At 47.9% G+C, this 24,171-nt stretch overlaps 2 protein-coding genes across 22 annotated transcripts in view; both read right to left on the bottom strand.

Moving 5' to 3' along the window:
- ARHGEF9 (Cdc42 guanine nucleotide exchange factor 9) overlaps positions 1–24,171 on the bottom strand; it is a 171,638-nt gene that overhangs the window by 82,002 nt on the left and 65,465 nt on the right. For 2 of the 21 annotated variants that reach the window (XM_085546175.1, XM_015860491.3), the window contains exons 1-2: positions 10,092–10,772; positions 6,213–6,274 (exon numbers count right to left, since the gene is read on the bottom strand). The exons of 3 other annotated variants lie outside the window; for them this stretch is intronic. In XM_085546175.1, coding sequence (XP_085402301.1) covers positions 6,213–6,242 — 30 coding nt within the window. In that variant the 5' untranslated portion in view covers positions 6,243–6,274; positions 10,092–10,772. Of the gene's footprint in view, positions 1–6,212; positions 6,275–6,379; positions 6,498–10,080; positions 10,773–22,804; positions 23,097–24,171 lie in introns of those variants that run through there. 16 more of the 21 variants (XM_085546178.1, XM_015860493.3, XM_085546179.1 and 13 more) reach the window with 14 other exon arrangements.
- LOC146760975 (uncharacterized) lies at positions 10,186–10,434 on the bottom strand. Its single transcript, XM_085546185.1, has one exon. It carries the CDS (start codon positions 10,432–10,434, stop codon positions 10,255–10,257), a length of 180 nt encoding a protein of 59 aa, XP_085402311.1. The 3' UTR covers positions 10,186–10,254.

Raw genomic sequence — 24,171 nt, 5'->3', positions numbered from 1 at the left:
CAAAGGCTTCTAAGTAACCCAACTTCAGAAATCATTCTGAAGGTTCTGGAATGAAGAATATCAAGCATTATTACTTGAATTTCAACATCAGCTGGGAAAAACAAACAAACAAAACATGAAGGTAAAATTGTCTGCAGTGGAAACGGGAAGGAAACAAAAGGAAAGCCAAAACCACTGCTAGTGGCAACAAGGTGTTTTCAGCTGTGGGTGATCTGTTCAAAGGACCCAGTGGAAGTCTTTCATGACCATCTGAGATTAACCACTACAGACATCTCCTGCCATGTCTGACAAAACAGAAGGAAACGCCCCAGGGAACAGCCTTGCTTTTGGGGAGAGGGTGGTCAGACACAAAAGCTCTAAAAGGAAAGATTGAGGAAGAAAGCCATGAGCCTGTGTCACTCAGGCAGAGGTCTGCTTGCAGGAGACAGCACTGGCAGTGGGATCCTGCCATCCAGAGCAGGACTGGGCAGCCTTGGGTGGCTTTTGTGCCATTCATACCTGCACTGTGAGCCCTTCCTGTACCTTATTACTGGCTCTGAGGAGAGGGTTGCTGGTTACTGTGAATGGTTCTGCCCTGGAGTTCATGCCACAAAAGGCTGTGAAGCTTCAACTGCAAAGCAACTGTTTTTACTTTGGTATTTCTTGTCAGTGTAGCTTAATTTCCTCGCTGTACAGACATACAAAGAAACAGAAAAGCCTAATCTGGATCAATTAAAAACGGGGAGGAATTGTGTTACTAATGAGTAATGATTGGAGGCTTTAAAGAGGTATCAAGACCTTACCTAACTGAATGCTTGTCAAAACGGTGGAAATAATAAGAATGCAGCCTGATGTTGCATATGCAAAACATCTAAGCCCAAATTAATCTTTGGTGGAACACTCTGGAAGCTGATCCAGCCCTTCACTGGGCATCACTGTTAGGATCTCAGGTGGCTTTTAACTACCAATAATGAAAGGAAGGAGCAGCCTGGGCAGGACCCTGGGCTGCAGAAGCTCTCGAGGAGCCCACCTCCTTTTTGGCTCTTCTGGCAAAGAGAAGAGCAGGCTGACCTAGCAGTATTTTTCAGCAATCCTCTATCTGCTATAATCACATCTACCTTGGACACAGCGCTTTCCATCCTTGGCTGTCAAATCGTTTAACAAGAAAGGGCAATTTCCTTCCGCACGTTTTACAGAAGGAAAAACAAAGAATAAAACGCAGGGCCCTAATGGAGGGGAACTGATGAGCACATCACCTCTGCTGAGCTCATGAGAATCTCCTGGTTACAGTGGAGGCTTTTGTGGTTTTAAAGATACAAAAGATTCAAATTCTCACGTCTCAGAGTAGCAGAAACCCCCAGCTAATAGGGGTGAAGACAGAGGGCTCTGGATAAACAGGTTATTCCATCATCACCAATTATGGTGTCTCTCACAATTTTCCCTGCAGCCTGTCTCTCAGACACTACCCCAGACAGGGCACAGAGCTCCTTGCACTCCTGGTTCCAGCCAGTGTGGCAATTTACTGCCTCCTTGGGAAGGCTTTGCTATTTCAAAACTACAACAAAGCGTTCCCTTGGCTTGAAAGGCGACCACCAGCTTAGCCACAGCAGAACTGTTGCAGCACCCCGGGAGATGAAAGCGGTTCAAAACCTTTGGTTTTATTGGACAAATAAGAAATAACCAAACAACTTCTTTCCTTTACTTCCTTTAACTCTGCCACTGCCTATTCCCCTCCTGGGCTTATTGAACTGTCTTCAGAAATGCAAGAATTTGACTAGGAAGCCTGGAATAAAGCCCTGCATGAGAGATGGAAGAACAGTGGTACAGCACTGCCAGCAGGCAAGAGCACTCAACACCCTGCTCCTCCCAGGGCACCTGGCCCCCATGGTCACTGCCCTCTGACTCAAGCTGGATTCACATCACTTGGTTTTTGTTGGTGCCATCCCTTTACATCATGGTGTACCACAATTGACCTACAGCTGCAGGAGCCACTGCCATGGAGCTCTTCCCTCTCTAAATTCCATCTAGCACACACTGTGCAGCCCTGGGAGGGAGCTTGCAGGGAGCTGTGAGAGCAGGAGACGGAGGCTAAAAGTGGATGTTGACTTCATCCCGTTGGTGTAGGCAGTGGAGGTGGGCGGCCACGAGCAGAGAGGAGGCGGAGGGGGCAACGCTTATTTCCAGCTGCACTCTTGTGCAATTTCTCTTAGTGCTGGGATTTTAGAGAAAACAGCGGGAGGTGGGGAGCAGGGGGAGCCAGAAAGGAAAACCAGAGAGTCCTTGCAGAAAAACAGGCTAAGGAAGAGATGTCATCCTCAACCCAGAGCTGAGATTCTGCTCGTTGCTGATTACTTTAAATATACAACAAAAGCCAAGATGCTGGAACTCCATTTCTGAATCGGACGCAGCTGCATCCAATGGAAATAAGGCCACTTGTCGGAGAGGCACACCCTGACATGGGCTAACAAAATGATGCTAAGAAGTGCTGCTCGCAGCAATCCTGCCTCCTAATAATTGCAAGGTTTTCTTCCCTCCCAGAGATTATGTAATATGTTCCTGCCTGCTGCTGACTCATATTTTTCAAAATATATCTGGGAAGGAAAACATATGCACATGTGTTTTAATATATTTGTTTCCCTGAATATGTAGAGATAAATATACACAAATACAAATGCATACAGAAGCCTGCACATGTATGCTTATTGCTGCATGTGCCGTGTGTGAGTGAGGATGAGAGGGGACAGCCTGGCACCCACACTGACAACACGTGCTGGAGATGGATTGAACCAGCACCATTTTCTGGGTCAAAACACAGCAACTGTTTAACACGGGGAGTGGGGAAGGAGAACCAGAAATCAGAAAGCTATGGGGGGGGAGATAGGGGGAACAAAATAAGAAGCACTGGGAATGCATTGCCTGCTACAACCTTCTCTGTGCCTCTGCGTACTGTCAATTCTTTAGGAGAGACTTGTGCAAAACCTTTGGTGTCCAGGAGATGGGATCGATCTGCTGCTAGGCGTCAGATGAGAGATCCATCTACCCTGGGCCAGAGGAGACTGAAAATCCATCCAGGTGTCAGCTGCTGCCCACAAAGCCGAGGCAGACGCTCTCTGCGGATGGCAGCCAGCTCTCTGCCCTGCTCTCCTGGGATGGAGGAGTGGGTGGAGGCACCGAGCAGACACAGCACCTCCTCATCCTGCCCTGTACACTTGCGCCATCAGCATTCCCTGCTTTATGCATCCAGCTTTGTGTGCGCTATGCAACAGTAACAGAATTCTCATTCAACACCCCCAGCTACATCACAACCAACTCTCATTTGAAGGGCACTCATTCCTATTTTAAAGTATTTTATCTGGATTCAAAACCTGCTCTATAATTGTTGCTTTTTAATGTAATTCTTAGAGAACTTCACAAAACACCAAATGTGCCACACGCCTCAAAGTCTTTGCAATAAACCTTAAAAACAAACATTAAAGATTGATCATACTTTTCCAAGTTTACAATAAAACTGACTGAAGCTCAACTAGATAAGGAAAGAGAGTTGTATAAAATTAATCAGCGCCTTATCAAGCTGAGGAGAAAGAATCTGAGATAGCAAGTCTTTACCAAATTTGGTATCAGAACAGAAACTTCAATGTAAAACCTATTAAGAAAATCTTGTCAGATATATTAAATATAATACAGGAGAGTGAAAGCATCAAAAGCAGTGAGCAGAATATGAAATTCCTTGGGGAAAAAAGCCCTGTCTTCTGCTAACGTTAACACGATCTTGCTGTTTTTTTTCCAAATTAGACTAATTTTCTTTAGCAAACTTTTCTACAGATACGCCCAGCAAATCAGCCCACTGCTTATCAGGATGGAAGATTGGTCTTTAGGGTCTTCCTCTACATTCATATTTATCTCTGTGCAGCTGCGGCCACACTGTATCTTTTCAATTCCAAGAAGCATTCCCCCCACACACAGAGGACCTCTGCTGTGCTCAGAGCCCTCAGAGCCAGCTGGTCGCTCCCCAGCACCTCTGCACCCAGAGCTGCCACAACTCACTCAGCCACCCATCTCACCACCATCAGCTCCAGCCCCCAGAATTGGTAACAGAAGAAACTGATCCGTTTAGAAACAGATGCTCTCATGCAAATACCCTTCTGTAGAAAGCAGACTGATACAAGGAAAAACAATAAGCAACAGTAAGAGAATTTTACTTGGGCACTGCTGAGGGTGAGGCAGCTCTTTGGAGCACGTTTTGAGCATGCCAATACATCCCTGCCCGTGTCCTGCATCCCAAACCTGTTGACAATTACTGACATCCTAATACAGGCAGGACGTGCCCCACAGACTTGACCATGGGAAGCAGCAGGAGAGCAGGATGCTGCTTTCCCTTTACACGCAGCCCTGCAGCCCGTGATATGGCAGCATCGCACTGCAGCAGCCAAGCTCGAGAGGGAAGGCTGCTGGAGCACTCATTGTAGGGCAGGGAGAGAAGCTAACAACGTAATCATCTAGAAATTAACTTCTCCTATTAGCCCACCCATCAAAATAATAAGGGCTGTGGCAAAGGAGCAATGCCACTTGCTGAGACCACATCACAGCTGCGGTTATGGTGCCGTCACCCTGTGAGTCCTGCTCCTGTCCTAGAGGCCAGCAATGGAGCTGCAGAAAGAGTTAATTACTCAGAGCATTAGAGAAGATTGCAGAGAAAAGCAGCTTGCAGTGTACCCCCTGCTTTACTTAGCCAGAAATGCTGCCTAAAATAGCAACTCAATCCTTGCCAGTAGTCTACACATTATGTTACATGTGGCTCAGCTGATGCAAAAGAAGGGGCAGGCACTAACTTGTGGGCCCTTCCATAGGGGCACTGGAAGGTGCTTCTGTTCCTGGTGCCCACTGTGCACACAGCCCTGGAAATGATGCTCCACTGGAGCAAATTGCTCCCGCACAGCCTGCAGGCTGGGCCTGTCCGTGGGGCACTCTCAGGTGGCAGCAGCCAGGAGCCATGGCCACCTCCCTTGCACCACCGAGGATGAAGAGGAAGAAGCAGACATGCAGCTGCCACAGCTCCTGGCTCAGGTAGCAGCCCTGCCTCAGTTTACCCAGCTCTACCCTGGGAACAGCGACAACTCCCTAAGGGTAGCACAGCCCTACAGAGCCTTCCATAGAACAACCCAGGCTAACTGTGAGCATGCTCCTTCATCACAGCCCTGCTGTGAGCCCCGGGTCTGCCCAGCATCCCACACAGCACAGCACGGGGTTTTTGCCCTCAGCCCAGGTGTGCCCTGTGCACACTGTCAGCGTGGAGCTTCCCACAGCACAAAGGCAATGCTCCACAAAAAATGCCTTTGGTTGAAAATCAGCATCCAAAGCAGCAGGGCGCTTTGCTGCTGAGGACGATGGTACAATCAGAGGCAGCCCGGGTCCTTCAGATGAAGGCTTGCTTCCAACCAGGGTCACAAGGCATTCAACCATCACCAATTAGAAAAGAAATAAATCACGGTTCCTCCAGCAGCAGTTCCTCCAGGATCCCCTATTTTTAGGCAGAATTATAAATCACTCCGGCTTGCCACCTCCCTCCACTCAAACACACTGAGCCCCACTGCCCTGCCACCACCCCAGCAACGAGGTACAGCACGGGGACAGCACAGAAAAGGGACACAGTGGGTGTGCTCGGTCCTGACTCTGCCTGGGCATGGTGCTGTGTTCCTTTGGGAAAGGGGACCACAAGGAAGTGCAGGAACATACCGAGGGCCGCACAGCAAACTAACGGCACAACCAGAGTCCTGACAGCAGCTCCTGTGCCACCGCTGTGACCACCTAACAGACCCGTCTTCTTCATTACTAACAATGTAGTACATAATCATGGTTATTGCATGATCACTAGGCGGTTTTCCTCATCCTTCCCAACATGTGCTCGTTGAGAATTCTTCAGTTAAAGCTGGAATCAGCGCGCTCGGTCGCAACAGCAGCGGTAGCACTCTGGTACCGGGTACGTACCGAGCACAGCTGTGATAGCCCCTTCAGGAAGGCACACATGGTAAGAGCAGAGCCACCCCACAACAGATGCACAGAACCCCGCAGCACAGACAGCACAGGCAGGACACGGACATGCAGCAGGCACTGCACACAGAGCGCCGTGGTTCCCACCACCAGCACAGACAGAGACCAGCAACAACACCAGATTGAACGGACAGCACACAAAAGCGGGTCCAGGCACAAACCAGAGCAAGCCAAACAAAACTTACATGGATTTTTGGCAATTTCCCTTCAGACATTATACACAGCAGTTGGGCTGTGTACTGAATACCTGATCCAAAAAGAAATATAACCACATTATGCAAACAGACGGGGGGCAGGAATCAGGTGAACATGCAGTGCTAATAAGACATTCATCTACAGGACGAGCAAGCACCTCCGCATCCCCACTGCAGGGCTCCACCGGGGCCAATCCTCACTCACTACGAAGCATAAGCAAGTGCCGTGCCGCTGCCATGGCGGGGGTCCGAATGGCAGGGCAGGGACAGGCCATCGCGTCAGAGCCCTCCGAGATGTCCCGTCCCCCTCTAACTTGTCATGTGAGGTTTAACACAGAGCTGGGAAATAGCCAGGGAGGGAGGGGGGAGCCTTTAAAAACCAACAGAAAAATGAACGGAAGCTCTCTCAGAGCATTAACATCACACTAATCATGGGGCCAGCACGAACCATCCCGACACGGAGCATCCCAACACGGATGCTTTGCTCTGAAGCATCCAAAGAGGGAGAAACACTCCCTTTCCTGTGCTGAGAAGGGTGCCCGAATCCTAACGGCGGCGGATTGCCGCACAGCCGATGGACTTTTTATGGACTGTGGGATGCAGGGTTGCTATGATACAGTCAGAGGCATTTTCATGAATCCTGTGGCAAATAACATTGAATCCTGCTTAAGCAGACAAACAGCAAGTCAGCTCTCCCATCACCCGGCCTCAGAAACAACAGGAGCAATCACTGAAAGAGATTTTATGTGTTATACTTATCCCATCTGCATACAAATGCACCATTTTCTTGGGGAGTGTGTTTTCTAGAGGGTCAGCACTCTAATTTCTTTACAGGGACAACCACTCTTCCCTCACCTCTGGGTTTGAGCATTCCTATGAACAGGAGGAGCTCAATGCTGACAAATGGGGGTGAGCTATAGGGCCAGGACCAACCCCAACAGCCCCACTCAAAGCTTGTGTCCTCCCACAGAGCTCAGGGGGAGGAAGGCTGTCCCCCACCTCCATCTGTTACAGCACACAGATTGCACCACGCACTGTGCAAAGCATAGTTGCTTATGAGCAGAAGGGTCTACTGCAAGGAACCAGGAACGTGGTCACCCCAAAAAGGTGCTGAAGCAGACTGGCCTGGGTTGAGCTGCTTCTGAGGAGTACAGCAAAACAGAGCTGCTCACCTCGCTAACTGCTCTGCTAATGGGGCTGTCTGAGGCTCAGCTGCAGGCTCAGGGAATGCCAAAATGCAGGCGCAAAACAACCAAAACGGGGATGGAGCAGGTGGCTGAAGGCCCATTGGAAAAGGTGGACCCCGAGAAATGCAGGTGGGAAAAAGACCTAACTAAACACAGTGAAAACCACAGCCCTTGCTCACTTTCCATGCTAGTTTCCTCTCTTTCTTCCTAGAGCCCAACAGGATGCCCAACACAGCTCTGCTAAACCAACACTCAAAGTTCTTCTCTGCATTGAACTTTCAATGTGCTCCGCACAAACCTCACTTTCTTTGATCCCGCTAATCTTTGGGAGAGCAAAAACCCAGAAAGTACTACTAAAGTTACACCAATCCCCTTTAAGCACGCTGCCTTATGGAAAAAATACGCAAGTTTGAAAAAAACCCTATCCTGTGCCTCACATCTCTGTCCCTCCCCATGTACCTGAAAGCCCCCAGTCCCCCAGTCCCACACAGTGTCCTCACAGGGATTATGAGATCCATCACACCAGCACATATCATCCAACACTGGCACTGCCCGCTCTGCATCCAGGAATGCACCAACACAGACTGGAACACCCCAGCAGGTACTGAGCATTCCTAGTAGAAATCGTATTGAAAGGTAAACCTTAATGCCAAGGCTCCAGCAGCAAGGAAAATCAACATTCAGACACAGTTGCCTCTTATTTTTAACTCGCTGGGTTTTTCTGCTTTTCATTTTTCCACCCTTGCTCCCCCAAATTGTTTAAAACCGTTTCACCACGAGGATTATTTCAGCTGCCATCTGATTGATTCCCTCTCCTTGGTGATCTTTGCTCTCTCATGATATTTCCAAGAGGTTCTGCAACCTGTAAAACTAATGGCATCGCATAGCTAACAGGAAAATGAAGCTGATTGGAGCTGTTTAATGACCCAAACCATGTTCAACATCCAAATGACTTTTCCTAGGGATGGTCACTCAGTCTATTGGGGAGTGAAGCTGATCCCTCTCCCCCAGGTAGCTCCCAGGGTGAGGATGCAGAGCCAGCAGGCACCAAGCAACCGTGCTGTGCCACTGGGTTTGGAATTGCTGGCCATTACACAGGGCTGCTGCCATCACGCTCCTCTGTCAGCTCAGCCAGCCAAATGTTACCACCCCGAGACCAGGGCATTTTTTTTTCCCCTCTCTTATTTACATCTAAAGGCAGTTTCAGAGCTGCAGACCTACAGCATTTCACTCAATGTCCGACCATGCCACCAGCCAAAAACAACTCTGCTCCCAACTCAGCCTCTCTCTGCACACAACTCACAGCACCACTTGCATGGGAAGGGCTGGGAGCCCCCATCTGTAAACCCCATCCGTGCCTTTATTAATCAATTACTTCATTATTATTTTTTCCCCCCTGGATCGCTAGAGGACATCAGGTAAACAATACAGCTGGAGGGTTAATTATCAAAGCAAAATAATTCCACTGAAGGTTATCAAGAGATCAAAACATTTGCAAACTGTGATTTCTTAAGTTCTGGAGCAATTCTGATTTTTGAAAGGGGAAAATAGATTTAAAGCTCAGCCGGATTCCTAACAGAACAGTACTGAAATACAGAGACGTATTTCCAAGAGGAGAACACATTGCTTTTTGCAGCCACCCCCCTTCATATCCTCACTGACTTGATGCAACTGGAGCCCGCAGCTGCTTGCAGGCTGTAAACATTGCAATTTGGGACCAGACATCTCCCAGCAGACAGACCTCCCGCTGGTGGACACCTATTCAGCAAGCCCATAATATGCAGCTCTGCACTTCATTTGCAAGAAAATCAATGTAAATAAAGTCACACGAAACAGCCCATCTCAAAATCTCATAATCCTTACGGTGGGCAAACATTTTCCCTATGTATATTGCCTAAAAACCATCAATATAAATACACAGACATTAAAGAAAGCTAAGTAAGATTGCAAGAGAAACCAAAGCCAACCCATCCCCTCCGTGTCTGTTGCTTTAGCAAAGGAAAACAAAGCATGCATCCCTGGATATCTTTGAGTCCTCCTTCTCAATCTGCAAGATATAAAGCACATACAGACAGAAAAAGCCCAGCAGGTTACATTCAGTCTCTCTCACATCTCTTTAAGAAAGGCACCAGGCTAAATCGGTGTGGACATGGAATTTGGAGGCTTTTGGGTTGAATATTGAGAAATCAAGTCAGATCATCAAGGCAACACAGATAAATAAAGAAATCTGGGTTTTTCTCCCTCTTTTGTGGCTGAATGTTATTTTAGCAAAGATTTAATCCTTTAATAGGATTTCTCGTCCCCCCTCATCCCCCTTAAAAATGTCCAGAGCTCAATCCAATTGCAGGCAGCACCTCTCACCTGGCAGCTACATGGTTACTCTCACAGACATTCACATTAACTGCTTGCTGGAAATTTCGAACAAAACATCTCGTTATTAACTCGAGTCAGTATTTTAAAGGAAGCACAATAACACAACCCGTGCTGATTACAGACAGATATTTTCACTCTGCTTAACTACATACGTACAGCTCTATCTCTCTAGCACAGAACGACACAGGAATGGATGATCGCTATTATTTATCACATTTAAAACCCAGGCAAAAGCAGCTACACTTACAGGCATACTTAAAGACAAGACATGACAAAAGATTTAGGGAGAGATAATATACCAACGTCATACATATCACAGCGAGGCCATGTTGAAGCTCAACGCGTTCCCCCCTCAGTAAGAATCTCTCTTTCTGTCTCTCTCTCTCTCCTTTCTCTCTCTCTCCCGCTCTTGCTCTCTTGTTGAATTGCTAGTGGTAGTAGTAGCCCCCAACAGCTCAGGAGAAAAAATCCATTTAACGAGTGCCCAGGAAGAACATGAGTATGACATTCACAAGCAATAGCACCACAATCACTGCAAAAACGACCACCGTTTGAACATCCAAGGTCATGGTGCAATGCAGAACACTGTAGTGTTCGAGATGTGGGGCTGGCAGATTTGGAGAAGTCAACCTCTGCTCTGTAAGACTGTCCATACATCCACCATGCTAGAATAAAGGAGAAAACTGTTCCCGGTTTGCTTTGCTCGGAACCGTTTGTGGTCTGCTTTCAGTTTATCCCCCTAGCTGCTGTCTCTAGCTCATTCTGGAGCCCGCTAAGTGAAGCATCATCACAACCGGGGAGCACTAGAGACGCAAAATCCTTCCTTTAGGAAAGCAAGCGAGCGCTGTCTGCAAGCTTCTCTCTCTCTCTTCCCCCCTCTCTCTCCCGGTCTCTCTCTCGCTGGCTGGCTTGCTTTTTAATTCGTCAAGCCAGTGCAGATAAGAAGCCTGTGTGAGTGTGACAGCTCTGCAAGCTGCTGTGGCTGCATCTCGGTGCGAGGCGGACCCTTGCGCATACAAATCAGCGCCGGTGACCAGGCAGCGAAGGGATCCTGGCTGTCAGTCAAACGCAAAAGGAAGCGCTGGCTCCATAAATACGCGCATCTTCCGCCTGCCGCGGCAACGAGCGCCGTGCCGGCACGTCTGTCTCTCCACCCGTCCGTCCGTCCGTCCGGCGCTTGGGGAAGCAGAGACGAGGTGGGATGGCAGCGCTGGGCTCCACGAAGGCGGCTCCGGGCTCTCTGCGCAGCGCAGATGCCGTTCCCCACCGCTCCGTGCTTCGGGGGAAGAGAGGGACGAGCAGCGCAGACAGGCAGCGCTGCCGAGAGCAGCCCGGCTATAGGAGCGGGAGGGGAACGGGGGTGTCCAAGCAGCCGCAATAACAACGCGGCAGCCCCTCAGGACGTGGGGAATCACGGAGAGCCTTGGAGATGGGAATGGAGAGAATCACGTTTGAGCTCTGGACAATCCTGTCATACACACATTGTTTATGTGCTGTTTTCTCCACACTAAACACTATCGTTGCATTCTACAGATAGAGCTGGAGCTGTGTATAAAGAGAAGCAGAGTGCGTGTGTGTGTGGGGGGGGGATCTTTATTCCTCCTACAGCAGCCAGATATGCCAATTCCTACATCAGCATTTATGGCCCAGATGCCAGTTGTTATCCCAGAACTCAGATCCCAGACCCAACAGTCACCTCAGAGCAGCATCACACGTGCGTACACAAGGAGAAGTGCTCAGCTGGAAAAAGCAAATGATTTTACAGGCAAAGACAAATATAGAAACGTTGCCAATGCATATGCATTACACGCTGAGCTGCGCGGAGGCCGAGCGGCAGAGCGTTCCAGGAAAGCTGCTCTGCACAGCACACCCAGGGTGTGCAGGCAGGCGCCAGGCCAAGGCACACCGAGTGAGCCCTCAGTTCGTGCTCCAGCAGCACGAGTGGAGGAGGACTTGGATGTTATGAACCTGAGCAGTCATTGCCTGGAGTTGGCGTACCGCAGTGCCATGCAGCATTTCTTCCCATCGCAGCACCCTTGGGTTAAACAGGGGGTTTCATCTCTTCCCTCCCTTTCTTTTTGTGAGACTTGAAAGCCAAAGACTGTCCCACAGAGACCAAAGCATCCTGCTGTGTTCTAATAGAGCATCTCTCATTCATGAAAATGGTTAAAGAAGATTTTTCACTCACATATTTACAAGCAGCAGTTTTAGAACCAGCCCAGGCAAGCAACTGCCCCATCAGCAAGTGCTGGGCTGGACCCAGGTGAGGGATGTGCTGCAGCACCGAGCTCCAACATGCATTTCCTAGTACATCTGCATTGTTAGGAGTTTGCCTAATGCAATTTTAGACTAATTGGAACAGCAGCCATATTGCAGATGTGGTGCATTTGTTGTAGCCACAATCCCTTCCCAAACCAACACTGGCTGTTTTTCAAAGCACAGGTCTGGATTCCCATGAACACAGGAAACTCCATCCCCTGCCTCACCCTGTGCCATTTACATCTGCTCAACCCCAAGAAGAGAGAGCAGCCGGTGGGGCTTCCAGACAGAGCCCTCTGTGCCTCTGCATGCAGCACGGAGGCAAGGAGGCAAAAAATGGGGCAGGTAAAAGCAGCTGGGGCCTAGGAACCATCCAGAAAAACAGTGCAGCAGCCACCACACATGCTCAATAGCTACTTCCGTAACCAAAAAAGAGGATTTCATGAGGAGCGATGTGCCTGCTAGGTCTCAGGCAGTCATTTCGCAAGCGCTGAGCCACTCACAGCAGAGGGGAGGGCAAACAGAGGCTGCGAGGCCAGCCCCTGCCTGCAGCCCAGCCAGCCGCAAGCAGGAGGGTCCCCTCCATCCCTCGCCCCGCGGTCGCCCATCCATCACCCATCCATCACCGCAGTGCAGCGACCACGGAGCTCTGCTGGGTGCTGCCCAAAATGTCGCGCAGGGATGCGTCGGGTACCACACAGTATGCGGTGTAAGTGTAGGGCTCTTGGGAAAACTGGGTATGTAACAGCAACCAAGGTTGATCAGCACAAATAGATGTACTGCATACGGGCTCCCCGTTTAAATTATTCACAGTATTCCCAGTAGGTACTTGCTGCCTTATGTAATATCCCATGCCTTCTGCGTGCACTAAATGTTAATTTTAATAGGGAAATGGATGATACTTTCTCTTGGAAGCCTTACTGAAAATAACACCTACACATCAGGGGTTTATATAAAACCACCCCAAAGTTTAACTTCATATAATGATTTCTGGAAAGTTTGGTCTAATCTTCTGTATAGAATTAAACTGAGGAACAAGACGACAAGACATGTAGCAGTTATATAAAACACTGCCTTCCCTCACAGCACAGCACATGTCCTGACAGCAGAGCAGCTCTTGGGAGCACAATTTGTAATGCAAGACCAGTGATGGCTTCTTCTGTATAAGAAAGCAGTTCTGAACTTCAGAAGCCCCTAGCAGGCATATCCAGAAGGAAGGAACCAGGGCTTCCACTAATACATCACACATACAGGGATGTGCATATAAATCTGTATATGCACATAGACAGTGTATTCTGGGCTCCCTTATAGCAGCCAAACCAGAAGGGCCATCCTCATAGCGTTAATTACAGTAACAGTAATTTTGAGGTATGCCTCTGAAGCAGGTGATGCCAAATCTTCATCCCTTATGTGCGTAATACTTGACTCAGCCATGTGACCATGACTCCCTCCAATGGATGTCTCCAGCAATTAGCACAACCCACTGTCAGCTAACCAAATGCAGCTGTAAATCAGGAGCAAGGATTTAATACCTGAATGCTTTAAGGTCCTATTATATTCACCACCCACTGACAGGTACACCATCTCCACATGAGCTGGCAGGATGGTCTAGGGGTGGGCAGAAGGAGCACAGGGTTTCAGCTTCAGATCCTGCTCTGCCATAGATCCCCTGTGCAGATTAACAGCCTACACTGCAGTCTTGGATGTGCAGAGACACCTGTGCTTTGCTAACGCATCAGCTCCATCTTCCACTAATTGCACAAACAGAGCACTTACACCCACAACCCCAGCACAAATACAGTGAATTACACTGATGCAGCTGTAGGGAGGCAGTGGAGCTGAGAACCCCAGTTCTGCCAGGCAAGAACATGGTCAGCAGTCAGCCAAAGGAGATGATCCTTTCAGAGAACCCAGAAAGTGTCAGGCAGATCCCAGAGTAGGAATGTCTGGAAAACAGCTGTCAGTGATCTCAGAATGTGAGCAGCTTCAGGTGTCCCTTCATGTTCATTTTTGTGAACAGATACTATCTCAGACCTACATGGCACAATGAAAGAAGTTTAAACCCAGCACTCGCATTACTAATACTGCCTGTGAAGAGGAACAAGCAGTAGTGGGACCTAGGGATGAGTGGGCAGGAGAGGTGCAGCTGTTCCTCTGCTCTTCAGCCTCATCTGCTGGCACTTACCAGCTGCTGCCTACTGCATCCAGCACTGAGGTGGGGCCCAAGCCCCCAGCTCTATTAGAGATTATAAGAGGACCACTAGATCTAGTCAGGAATTAAGCTTAGAGTTTCAAAGATTAAAGGCTCCTCTTCACCATCCTTCAGTCCGAGGGGATGAGAGGGCTACACTAAAGGGAAGCTTATTCAAGAGATCCCATCATTTTTGTATTTTTTATGGACTGACCTCATTGGAAATCCTCAAGCACTTAAAGTTCCTTACCCAAAGTGTGCTGCACACAAAATGGATGAATAACTGTAAAGTCAGGGCATGGGTTTTGGTAGTAAAATTTACCTTTTTCTACCCACTTATAGCTCCTTGCCTTTCCACTTCCATCTTACAAATGCCAGGGTTCCCCACTGTCCACATGAACTTGGGACTTTCTTCCAGTAACTTTCTCTACTTTCTTTTGCCATTCTTCCTCTTCCTTGCTTTACACATCTCTCTTAAAAGTTTCCACTTCACCTTGTCCTCTGATCCAGTCCTCCCTCCCTCAGCAGCCTGTGTCCTCAACCAGAGAGAAACAACAAAGCAAAGCAGCAGGTGACAGTGACAAGCTCAACCTCCTCCAGCATCTTCCCTGCTAACTGCATAACATGCTTTAGCAAGACTAGCAAATGATTCATGTACAGAACCAATATAAAATACAATTACAGAAAGACAAAGGAGAAGGGAGGAGAGGTGGGCAAGGATGAGTTCATGATCCCAAAAGCTGCAGGGCATAAAATAGACTTCAGAAGAATTTCTGAAGTGGAGAAGGCTGAGATGAGAGCCCACAAAGCGCAGAGAAAGGAGAGAAGGCAGGTAGAGAACATGACAGAGCACAACCCATAAAGCTTAATCCTGTGAGCAATGGGCAGAAGTGACATGTCCGATACCAACCAAGGTTGGTTTGGATCACATCTGGAGACACAATGAAGAGCAGGTTGTCCTCTTTGTTAAAGAATTAAAGCACTTGTACCATGTTGGGAGAGAAAGATGGAGCCAAAGCCACGTATATCACTGTAGTCTTGTAAGGGGCCCACATGTGCACATAGACAACTGCAAGGCTCTACCCCAGTGCTGATATCATCAGGTTTCAGAGCTTTTGAAATGCCATGCAAATCAAAGCTCAGATGGCACTGGGAGAGAGCCTGTCAGGGAAGTTGATCCCAATGGGCTTGTCTGGATTCCAGTGAGAAAGAGAAAACTATTTTTAAGATTATTTGAAGTTAAAGCATTAAGAAAGACTGAAATCTCATGCCTCTGGCAATCATATGGCAAGTGCTTTCGCTTCTACATACATCTGCTCCATATCCCAGCCTGCACTCTACAAGCATCTTCAGACTCACCATTTTAGGAAAAGAAAAAAAGAAAAAGGAAAAAGAAAACCTTTAAATCCAACAGAAATCACGCAAGGTAATATCAGTTACCCTGGTCACAGAAATAGACTTCAGGGACTGAGAAAGCTCAGTTTAGAAGATGACCTGTCACATTCAGACATTCGCTTTAACCTTATGTAAGCTCTCTTTTGTCTGAGAAACTGACCCAGAAAAATGCATACACATTTACTGCTACAGTTTACATCTCAGGCTTATGGGCTTGCAGTTGAGCTCAGAAATGAGACTAACAGGACCAAACTACAGAAAAACCCAGGACAAGCTCCCTCCACTACTTCCCTCCTTCCACTGCTCCCTGCACTCACTTCACTCTTAACACTCTCATTTCTGAAGTTAAATTGCAGAGTTCTTCACATCAACACATCCCTGGACAAAGCAGTAAGTGGAAAAAAAAGCCATCACCCACTAACAACAACTACCCTAATTCCAGGGTCAGCATCCTCATTGTAGTCCCTGAGAACACAGAAGAAATCTCTTGCCCATGAAAATCAAAAGGTGTATTTCAGCTTTGATGCAACACAGGAGGATCCTTTGAAACCCAACACACGTGTCCCATGCAGCTACAAAGCAACTCTAACAGAGTATTCTCACCTGCTCAAGTCTGTGGAGATCCAGCAATTAGCAGTGCAAGAGACACTGGGCAGCATGGAAACAGCGTGATCCATGAAGCACATACCAAACAGCCACATCAGAAACTACACAGAGGATGGGGTAGAAAAGTTTTCAGTTCTGCTTTGTGCCTTTATTGACTAGCCTTAAGATCCATTAAAAGAATGGCTTTAACAAGGACTCTCCTGTATGAGGACTCCCCATTCTCTACCAATCATACCATAATCATAATCATCATAGTGTTACTTATGGGCATGGCCATGTCAGACCCTGCCCCATTGCACCATAAGGAATACAAGGCTCATGAACTTGAGAGTCCTGACACAATACACTGCTTAGGACTTACTGCTCAGCTTTTTACTGCTGCAAGTCATCCACAAGGTACATATTAGGAAAGTAGAGCCTGGTCCCATGACTTTCTGAGCATCACAATCTGAGCATCAATGCTCTGGCAGCTGGGAGCAGAAGCCACGGCCCTGCTTCGTGCAAGAAGGATGGGGACAGAAAGGAGTCACACTTCCAGCTCCTCATCTCCATTCTGCAACACTGTCAGCTTTAGCTGCCTCGGATAGCTCCTTGTCAAGATATTGAGAAAAGAAAAAAACACATCTGATTAAGAGGCTGACCCATGGGTCTCATGTTCTTCACACAAATTAACCTCGAGCTTTAAAGGTATTGCATATGAAACATTTTCGCCCCCTCGCTCTGCCTCCCAGACAGAAAAGAGAGGGAACAGCTTTACTGAATCTGGCACTCATGTGATGAAGAAAACAACAGAGAACAGCCAAATGAAGGCAGAATTCCAGCTGGGGTTCAGTAGACGTATGAATAGAATATAAAATGCTCATTTTTATCTGCTGTAATATTAGCATTAAATTTAAAAAGTTTACAGCTTTTTTCTTCTTTGATTTTTAATTTTTCTAAGTCAGATGGATGAATGGCAATGGGCTTTCAATTCCTCTTCCAGCCCAGCTCAGCAGGATTGCTTGCAGTGAGACCACGCAGGCTGCAGCCCTGTGGTGCTGCACAAAGCCCTCCAGGAGCAACCAGCCCTGCCTGGCTGCCCACTGCTCCTGACAAGGCATGACTGCGGTGAGCCAAAGGGATGCTCGCTGGGCAGGATCACATAGACAAACCCGCCTGCACAGAGGACATGGGGTTAGCACAACAGGCACACAAAGGAACCTGGCATTGCCTTGGCTTCTTCAACAAGCACGAATTTCACTCCTGATTCACAGTGCCAACATTGAGGTGTAACAGGAAAGCGATGAGGTTCCCTGTGCTGCTCTAACCTGGTGTTTCAGGGGTTTTGAGTGCTTAAGTCTACAATCTGAAAATAATTACAGAGAAGGTGCAGTTTAAATTGTTGGAAGGACATGACTTTGGGTTCAATCCAAGGAATCCCCCAGCATAGCAGATATGGGAGAAAGAAAGTGAGATCCCATCTGAACAGATTTGCATGCAAAAACAATGCTCTGGGTGCAGTAAGAGCTAACTGGCACTGCAGAGTAACAACCGGACTTCTCATCCACTTACTGGAACAGCCATCAGGGACTTTGCAGCCTGAAACTGGCTCCTGGATACGGCACTCCTGCAGTTCTCTAACAACTCCTTCCCACATTACATAATAGGAAGAGTTATTTATTTTTTGATAAGATGCCTTTTCATAACAATAGAAACTATTGGAGACTGAGATAACTTGATGAATTTTTCCTATTATCTAAGAGCTTAGTCACTGAGGGAATTAGTCATGTTCAAAATAACAGCCAGGCTCAAAGAGATTCAGAGCAACCGTTCTGGAGCAGAAGCAGCTAATGTCATAAATACATTAAGATGTTAGCTTGAAGCATTGCAGAGATTTTTCAAGACTTTTAAAAAGAAAAAAAAAAAAGAAAACTCTGTTGTATATAAGAAAATCAGGTTCTCAGCAGTTGAAAACCCACCGTAGCTTACAAAGCCTGCTGTGCTCAAACACTGCAGTCCACAGGAGGGACAGATGGACACGGTGCCCACATGGCGTGTGTGGCTTTGCAGCCAGTGCATCCTGTTCCGTGCTCTATGAAATACTGCTTCATATTTCCATGGCACTTCTGAGCAATGGCCTCACAGCATTTTCCAGGCATCCCCGATGAATCACCAAGGTACCTCAGGAGGCAGAGAAGTTGGCATCACACCCAACATCCAGCAGGTAGCAAGTGGGGCACAGAGCCAGGGTGTGCACATGGGATCAGGCCTCTTCCCCGCCTTGGGACTGACACAAAGGCCAGCATGCACAGGGTGTTCTACAAATGGTTTTATTTAGTGAAGCATCCACTCTGTTCTAACTAGGATGTCCATTGTGCGCTCTTAGGGTAGTGCCAGTGGAAGGCTACAATTGGAAGATTAAAGAAGCTGCAAACTGGAAGAGAAATGGAAAACAGAAACTGTGTAGGTGAGAAAAGATCACCCAGAGAGATGCATTTGCTAGTACTGACTTAAGCCTTCGGGAACTAAATGACAGTGCAGCACATTCAAACTTCTACAGTGCATGCAGAGCACTTTCAAACCAAATATCAACGTTCAGTGACAACAGATAACAGAAGGAATAGAAAAGGGCCTTCCTTGCTTAAGGCTTCAAAGCACCAACCTCTACAACACCCAACCTGCCTGGTGGGCCATGCAGTTTCCCTGGGTGCACCTTTGCAAAGTGCATAACAGCTACAGGCTATGTGCCCACTGTTCCCTCCCATCTCTGTGGGATCACAGGGTGTCTCTGCAGTCCTGTGCTTCCTGAATGCCTGCAGACCATAAAACCCCTTTTCCATCTTACTCCTGCCTGCCTTCCACAGCTGCCGTTATTTATCCTAGGCTTAGACTGCTTTCTCCTCCTTTTTTCCTGACTTTATACTGAGCTTTCCAGGATTAAGCAGAAAGACTCTTTGCTCTACATAAAATATCCCTTGATCTGCAGGCTGACAAGCAGAGAAGAACTGGTGAGGAGAAACAAGAAAGTTTCCTGGCTTCTGGACTGCCCCATTCACAAACATATTCACAGCTTCCAGTATTTGGCACTTTAATGCACGGAATTCTTTCCCAACGTATTTCAAGTTGTGGGGATTTACAATAGCTTACATTTTGTTTATGACAGTGATGTAAAATATCAACAACAGATGGGCTTTGAATGTTTGAATGACAACACAGTGTATAAATACAGCTGTAAAAAAAACAAAAGACCCTCTACCTATTGAAGCTGATGGCTGCTCTCACCTTGGCTTTCCCGGGCACATCATTTATGTATAGATTTAGGCCCCATGTGAAGAAATAAGGATGAAGAAGCAAGTTCATATTTCTTTTTAAAAATACATACAAAGGCTTGGGGAAAAAACTCTGCCCTTTTCACATAAAAATCCAATCCAGAAAAGACTTATGGCGTGACTTAAAGCAACTCATTTGATTACCACACTGAATCAATACCCTGTGTGAAGAAGGCCCAACCAGAAAGAGAATCGTTGTACCAACAACACTGATCGGATATGGAGATTTATTCTCCTCACTACCAATGACAATTAGTTTCATCTTTCAGGGTTAAAAACAGATACTAGCAGAGTTTAGCAACTTAGTACCAATGAAGCATGTAAAATACCCTCATGGGACGCTAGCATAATTGGCAAAAGATTAATTGTTTAAAAAATGGAAAGCAGCACATGCAAAGAAGAAGAAAACAGCTCCAACAGAGCAACATTATGGAATAATAGCTAGGTTTCAGGCTCATTTAAAAGTAAAGAACCACCTGCCATGAGAACAAAAGGTACTATCACTTATAAAATATAGTGACATGCTTCTTAAAGATGACTAACTCTGAAAGGAGCAGGTCTGATTCTTTAACCCCATCCAGCAATGAGAAAGACAAAAAACAGCGCTTCAATAAATCAGTGCAGAGCAGAACTTATGATAAATCAGTCTAAAATCTACCTTAAAACCAATGAACCTGAGCAGAACAAACTCCAGGGGTGCTATCCAAAAGACATTTCTATTGGTGCTCTTTAATAGATACACATAAAATAATAAAGGGGGAAAAAAGACAGTCCAGAAAACAACGGGAGGCTCGGTGCTCATGGAAATTGGCCCAGTGTTGCTCTCGATGGAAGGGCAAGGTCTTCCTCCAGATGGCAGGCAGCCTAGTGTGCAAACGGACCAGCCAGCCGTTGCCTAGGAGTAACTGCTGTAAACCACATTCCCTTTCTATGGCCCATTTTAGCCACTAGACTGAGATGATAATAACCACACTGACTCGGTGAATGCAGCTACTTCTAGTGTGGAGTAACTCCTTTGTTTAGCAGAGCGCACCAATATGATGCAACAAAAAAATTACAGATCTGAGTAACTTAGCACTGAGAAGATTGAGTAAAATCACAATTTGATGAACTATATCTGCATTGGCATCCAGCTGGGACATCTGGACCAACAATCCTTGCCTTGCAAAAAGAGGGCAGAATTAGTACGTAACAGCACAGCCGCAGGAGCACTCCCAGCAGCCCGGATGGGCTCTTTGCCCTCAGACCACAGCAACCCATGCACCAGGCTCCTCACCACAAGCCATTGCAGTGATGCCTGCCAGATTAATCTTAGCAGGCTTGATTCTCTTTTTCTGTTTTGTGATCATTTTTTACCTTATTCTCAGTTGAAAGTCTGCAGAGATACACAAAGAATCTTCAAATACTGCTGTGATGGTTAAACTTGTGCTGAAAACACAGACATCACAACCGTCCCTTGTATTCCTTTGCTATTAGATTGAGCAATATTGGGAAACACCTAGGTAGATTCTGCTTCAAAATCAATCACAAGCATTTTACTTCCCTCACATATATATATATATATATATATATATATATATATATATATATATATATATATATATATATATATATATATATATATATATTTAATACATATATATATATGTGGTAGGCTATTTAGCAACCACTATAATTTCTGTCTAAGAGAAGACAAAGATTACTTTAATTGGAACAAAATAACAAAGACGTTCTCATTGCCAACAGCAAGAAAGGGAGCTGGAAAGATAAGAGGGCAAGGAAGTGTCAAGCCTTGCACTGCGTCAATTAGAAACAGTTTGCCCAGCACCACCACGTCCCCCCCGTTCCACTGGAGCTCAGCAGTCACCCAGGAGGAAACGGAAAGGGATGAAAGATCCCCATCCCGCTTTCTTTCCATCACCACTTTTATTTCAGCATGGTAATCTCTGAAAATGTAAATCAGCGAGCGGGTGAGAGGCGATTTGTGTTGCTTAGACACCAGAGAAGAGGAGAAAAGTGCTACGCTAGCATGCATGTGGGGAAGTGCAGAGAGAGTGGCAGCACGGAACAAAAAGCCTGAATGCTTGGAGGGAGCAGCAAAGCCCCCGAACTATTGCTAGGTGGTAGACGAGCCTTAAATAGGACCCTAACTAAATCGCTGTCTGCTGCAGGCTGCTGTCAACACACCCACATTACACTCCCAGAGCTAGCATCAGAGTCTTTGGGAAGCACAAACCATTAAGCTCCCGCTTGTGCAAGTACCTCGGTGGGGACGGAGGGCTGGCTGAGCCACACAGGGGCACAGACCACAGAGGTCTGTGGGCTGCCTCCACCACCGTGTCTGCTGCCGGTACATGTGCTGGGTGCCCCTGGCGTTGATGAAGCACATGAGGGGCTGAGCTGGGTGACGCCAGCCGCCCGCACGGCTGATGCCATGGCACAGCACACAGGGCACTGAGCACCCAGCAAAGGGCGAAACAATCCAAAAGCCCAGCAAACCCATCCCGGTGCATGGAGGAGAAAGCAGAGGGAAATGCCATTGCAAAACTGGGTTGTATGAGCAGGGGGAGCTGGTGGGGAGGAGGAAGATCTCAATAACAATTGTATCTCTGCGCGGGGAAGTTTCTCAATGAGAAACGGAGACCCTTGCCAAGACGGAGGAATCTCCCCGCATTCCCTCCTGGCAGAGCCAGCCCCTCAGAGCTGCACTCGAGGCACAGCGAGGACATCTGCAAATCGGCAACAAATATATATATGTAATAAACAAATCCGCCGCTGCTTAAACCGCTTTCCTACAGCTGCTGCTCTCTCTGGAGCGCTGTGCAGCCCGAGGAAGCGGAGGCAGGGATGCTCCCGCTCGGCACACAGCCCGCCCCGCCGCAGCTCCCCATGCCCAGCAGAGCAGCCCTGATAGATCCCGGTGGCAGCCAGCAGCCCCCCTGCCCTCCTCTCTCCCCAGCTAACACAGCAGCACCTGCAGAGCCCTCTGTGCCCCCCCAGCCACCGCTCACATCCTGCCGAACCCACCCCCGGCCCCTGCCAAGCGCCTCTCCCCCCACCACGCCCCAACGGGGGCACCCCCTCCTCCCTTCCCTTCCATTCCTCCTTCTGCTCGGCACTTTGATAACGCAGGGTCCATAAAATGGCTACAGAGTGATCAATGGTTTCAAGGACAGAGAGTAAAGGAGGAGACGGGAGATAGGACAGAGGCTTATTTCCCTTTCAAAGTACTGCAATAAGAGGAAAAGAGAAAGACATAGCTACCTGAACTCACCATTCCTGTTCCATCCCTTAGCCACTGCATCTTGCTTCTGATGATGTCCTTATTATCAGGGAGGGGAAAAAAAATCCCTACTGCCTGGCGAGAGCTGACAGAGAAAAAAGAAGCCCCCCGCCCCCACCCTGAAGCTCTCAGTCAGGCATCCTCAGCCTGGCAATCCCGTGCCTGTCAGGAGCACGCTGCGAGCAGCCTCCTCGCTACCTGGGCTCCCTGTTCTTTACTTCAACCACAGACCGAGGGATTTGAGGGGAGGGGGCCGTCCTTCTCCTGCCTCTCAGTGCTTTGGGAACTCTGCGGGAGGGGAAGGAGGGGAGAGCAGGGAAGGGCACCTATGGGACTCCGGGAGGGTTCCCGCAGCCCTGCCTGCCCCCGGGGCTCCCAGCTTGCAGACCTGGGGCTGGGGTTTAGTGGCACCCACAGGGCAGCAGCTCTCAGCCCACACTCCATGTGCAGGGTGAATCCCCTTCCCACTGAAGCACCTTGCAGCCTGGAGAAATGCTGCACCTGCCCACAGCTGTCCTCTCCCGGCACCTGTGCTCAGCTCCCCTTCAGTTTTAGTCCTCTTTGCTCTTTCCTGACTCTCTGAGCAGAGCCCCCTGCCCCATTAGCAGGATGCTCATTAAGCACTCATCCCCAGTACAGTTGCGATTGGTGAGATCAGCTTGGCACTGGCTAGAAGAGGTGGCAGTAGCACATTGAACCAAATCCTCCCAACACTGCGGCCAGGACACACACATTAACATCATTCTCCCCATTTTGCTGGTATGCATGGAGATGGAAACGAGCTCGATGCTGTCACCACAGCCCTGTGCCCATCACCCCAAAAGGGTCCACCTATCACAAGGACTAACATGCATCTGAGTGCCATAAAAAATGCCCCAGCAGTATTCCCAGTATCTCTCCAGCAGCTGAGGCAGGAGAGGGCAGACACAAACCATAGAGATAGTTTGGAGATGGCTGGTTTCCCAGTGCCAGGATACACACACACTGGGCACACTGGGTGTCACTGGATCCACACGCAACATACACTGCAAAACCTGTGAGAAGCTGCAGTTTCCTTTATTGCATTTGAAAAGGATTTAGGATTGTTTGAAGGCTTTTCTTCCACATCCTCCTGCATCAAGGGGAGAAGGGCATTTGAATCTCCTGTTCCTGACCTCTAGAGGAGTCAATGTTTTTCCTGCAGCTGAAGGTTGAGTCAGGGAACACCAGGCAGCTCCTCGTGACTACCGCTTGCTGCTAGTTCTGCGCCACACAGCGGGAGGTACGAGAGACCTGAGAGTAGGTGTCTTCATTTGTTTATTTAAATAAGCCAGAACACAAGCATCAGGTTGAGCAAAGGGATGCTGCC

The sequence above is a fragment of the Coturnix japonica genome, chromosome 4 (assembly GCF_054131305.1).
Source record: "Coturnix japonica strain WE chromosome 4, WE-NBRP24, whole genome shotgun sequence".
Classification (NCBI taxonomy): domain Eukaryota; kingdom Metazoa; phylum Chordata; class Aves; order Galliformes; family Phasianidae; genus Coturnix; species Coturnix japonica.
The sequence above is the reverse complement of the archived record's forward strand: the minus strand, read 5'-3'. Positions and strand labels throughout refer to the sequence as shown.

Bases quoted from the DNA above. Each gene is read 5' to 3' on its own strand.
- LOC146760975 (XM_085546185.1), bottom strand. From the start codon at position 10,434: ATGGACAGTCTTACAGAGCAGAGGTTGACTTCTCCAAATCTGCCAGCC.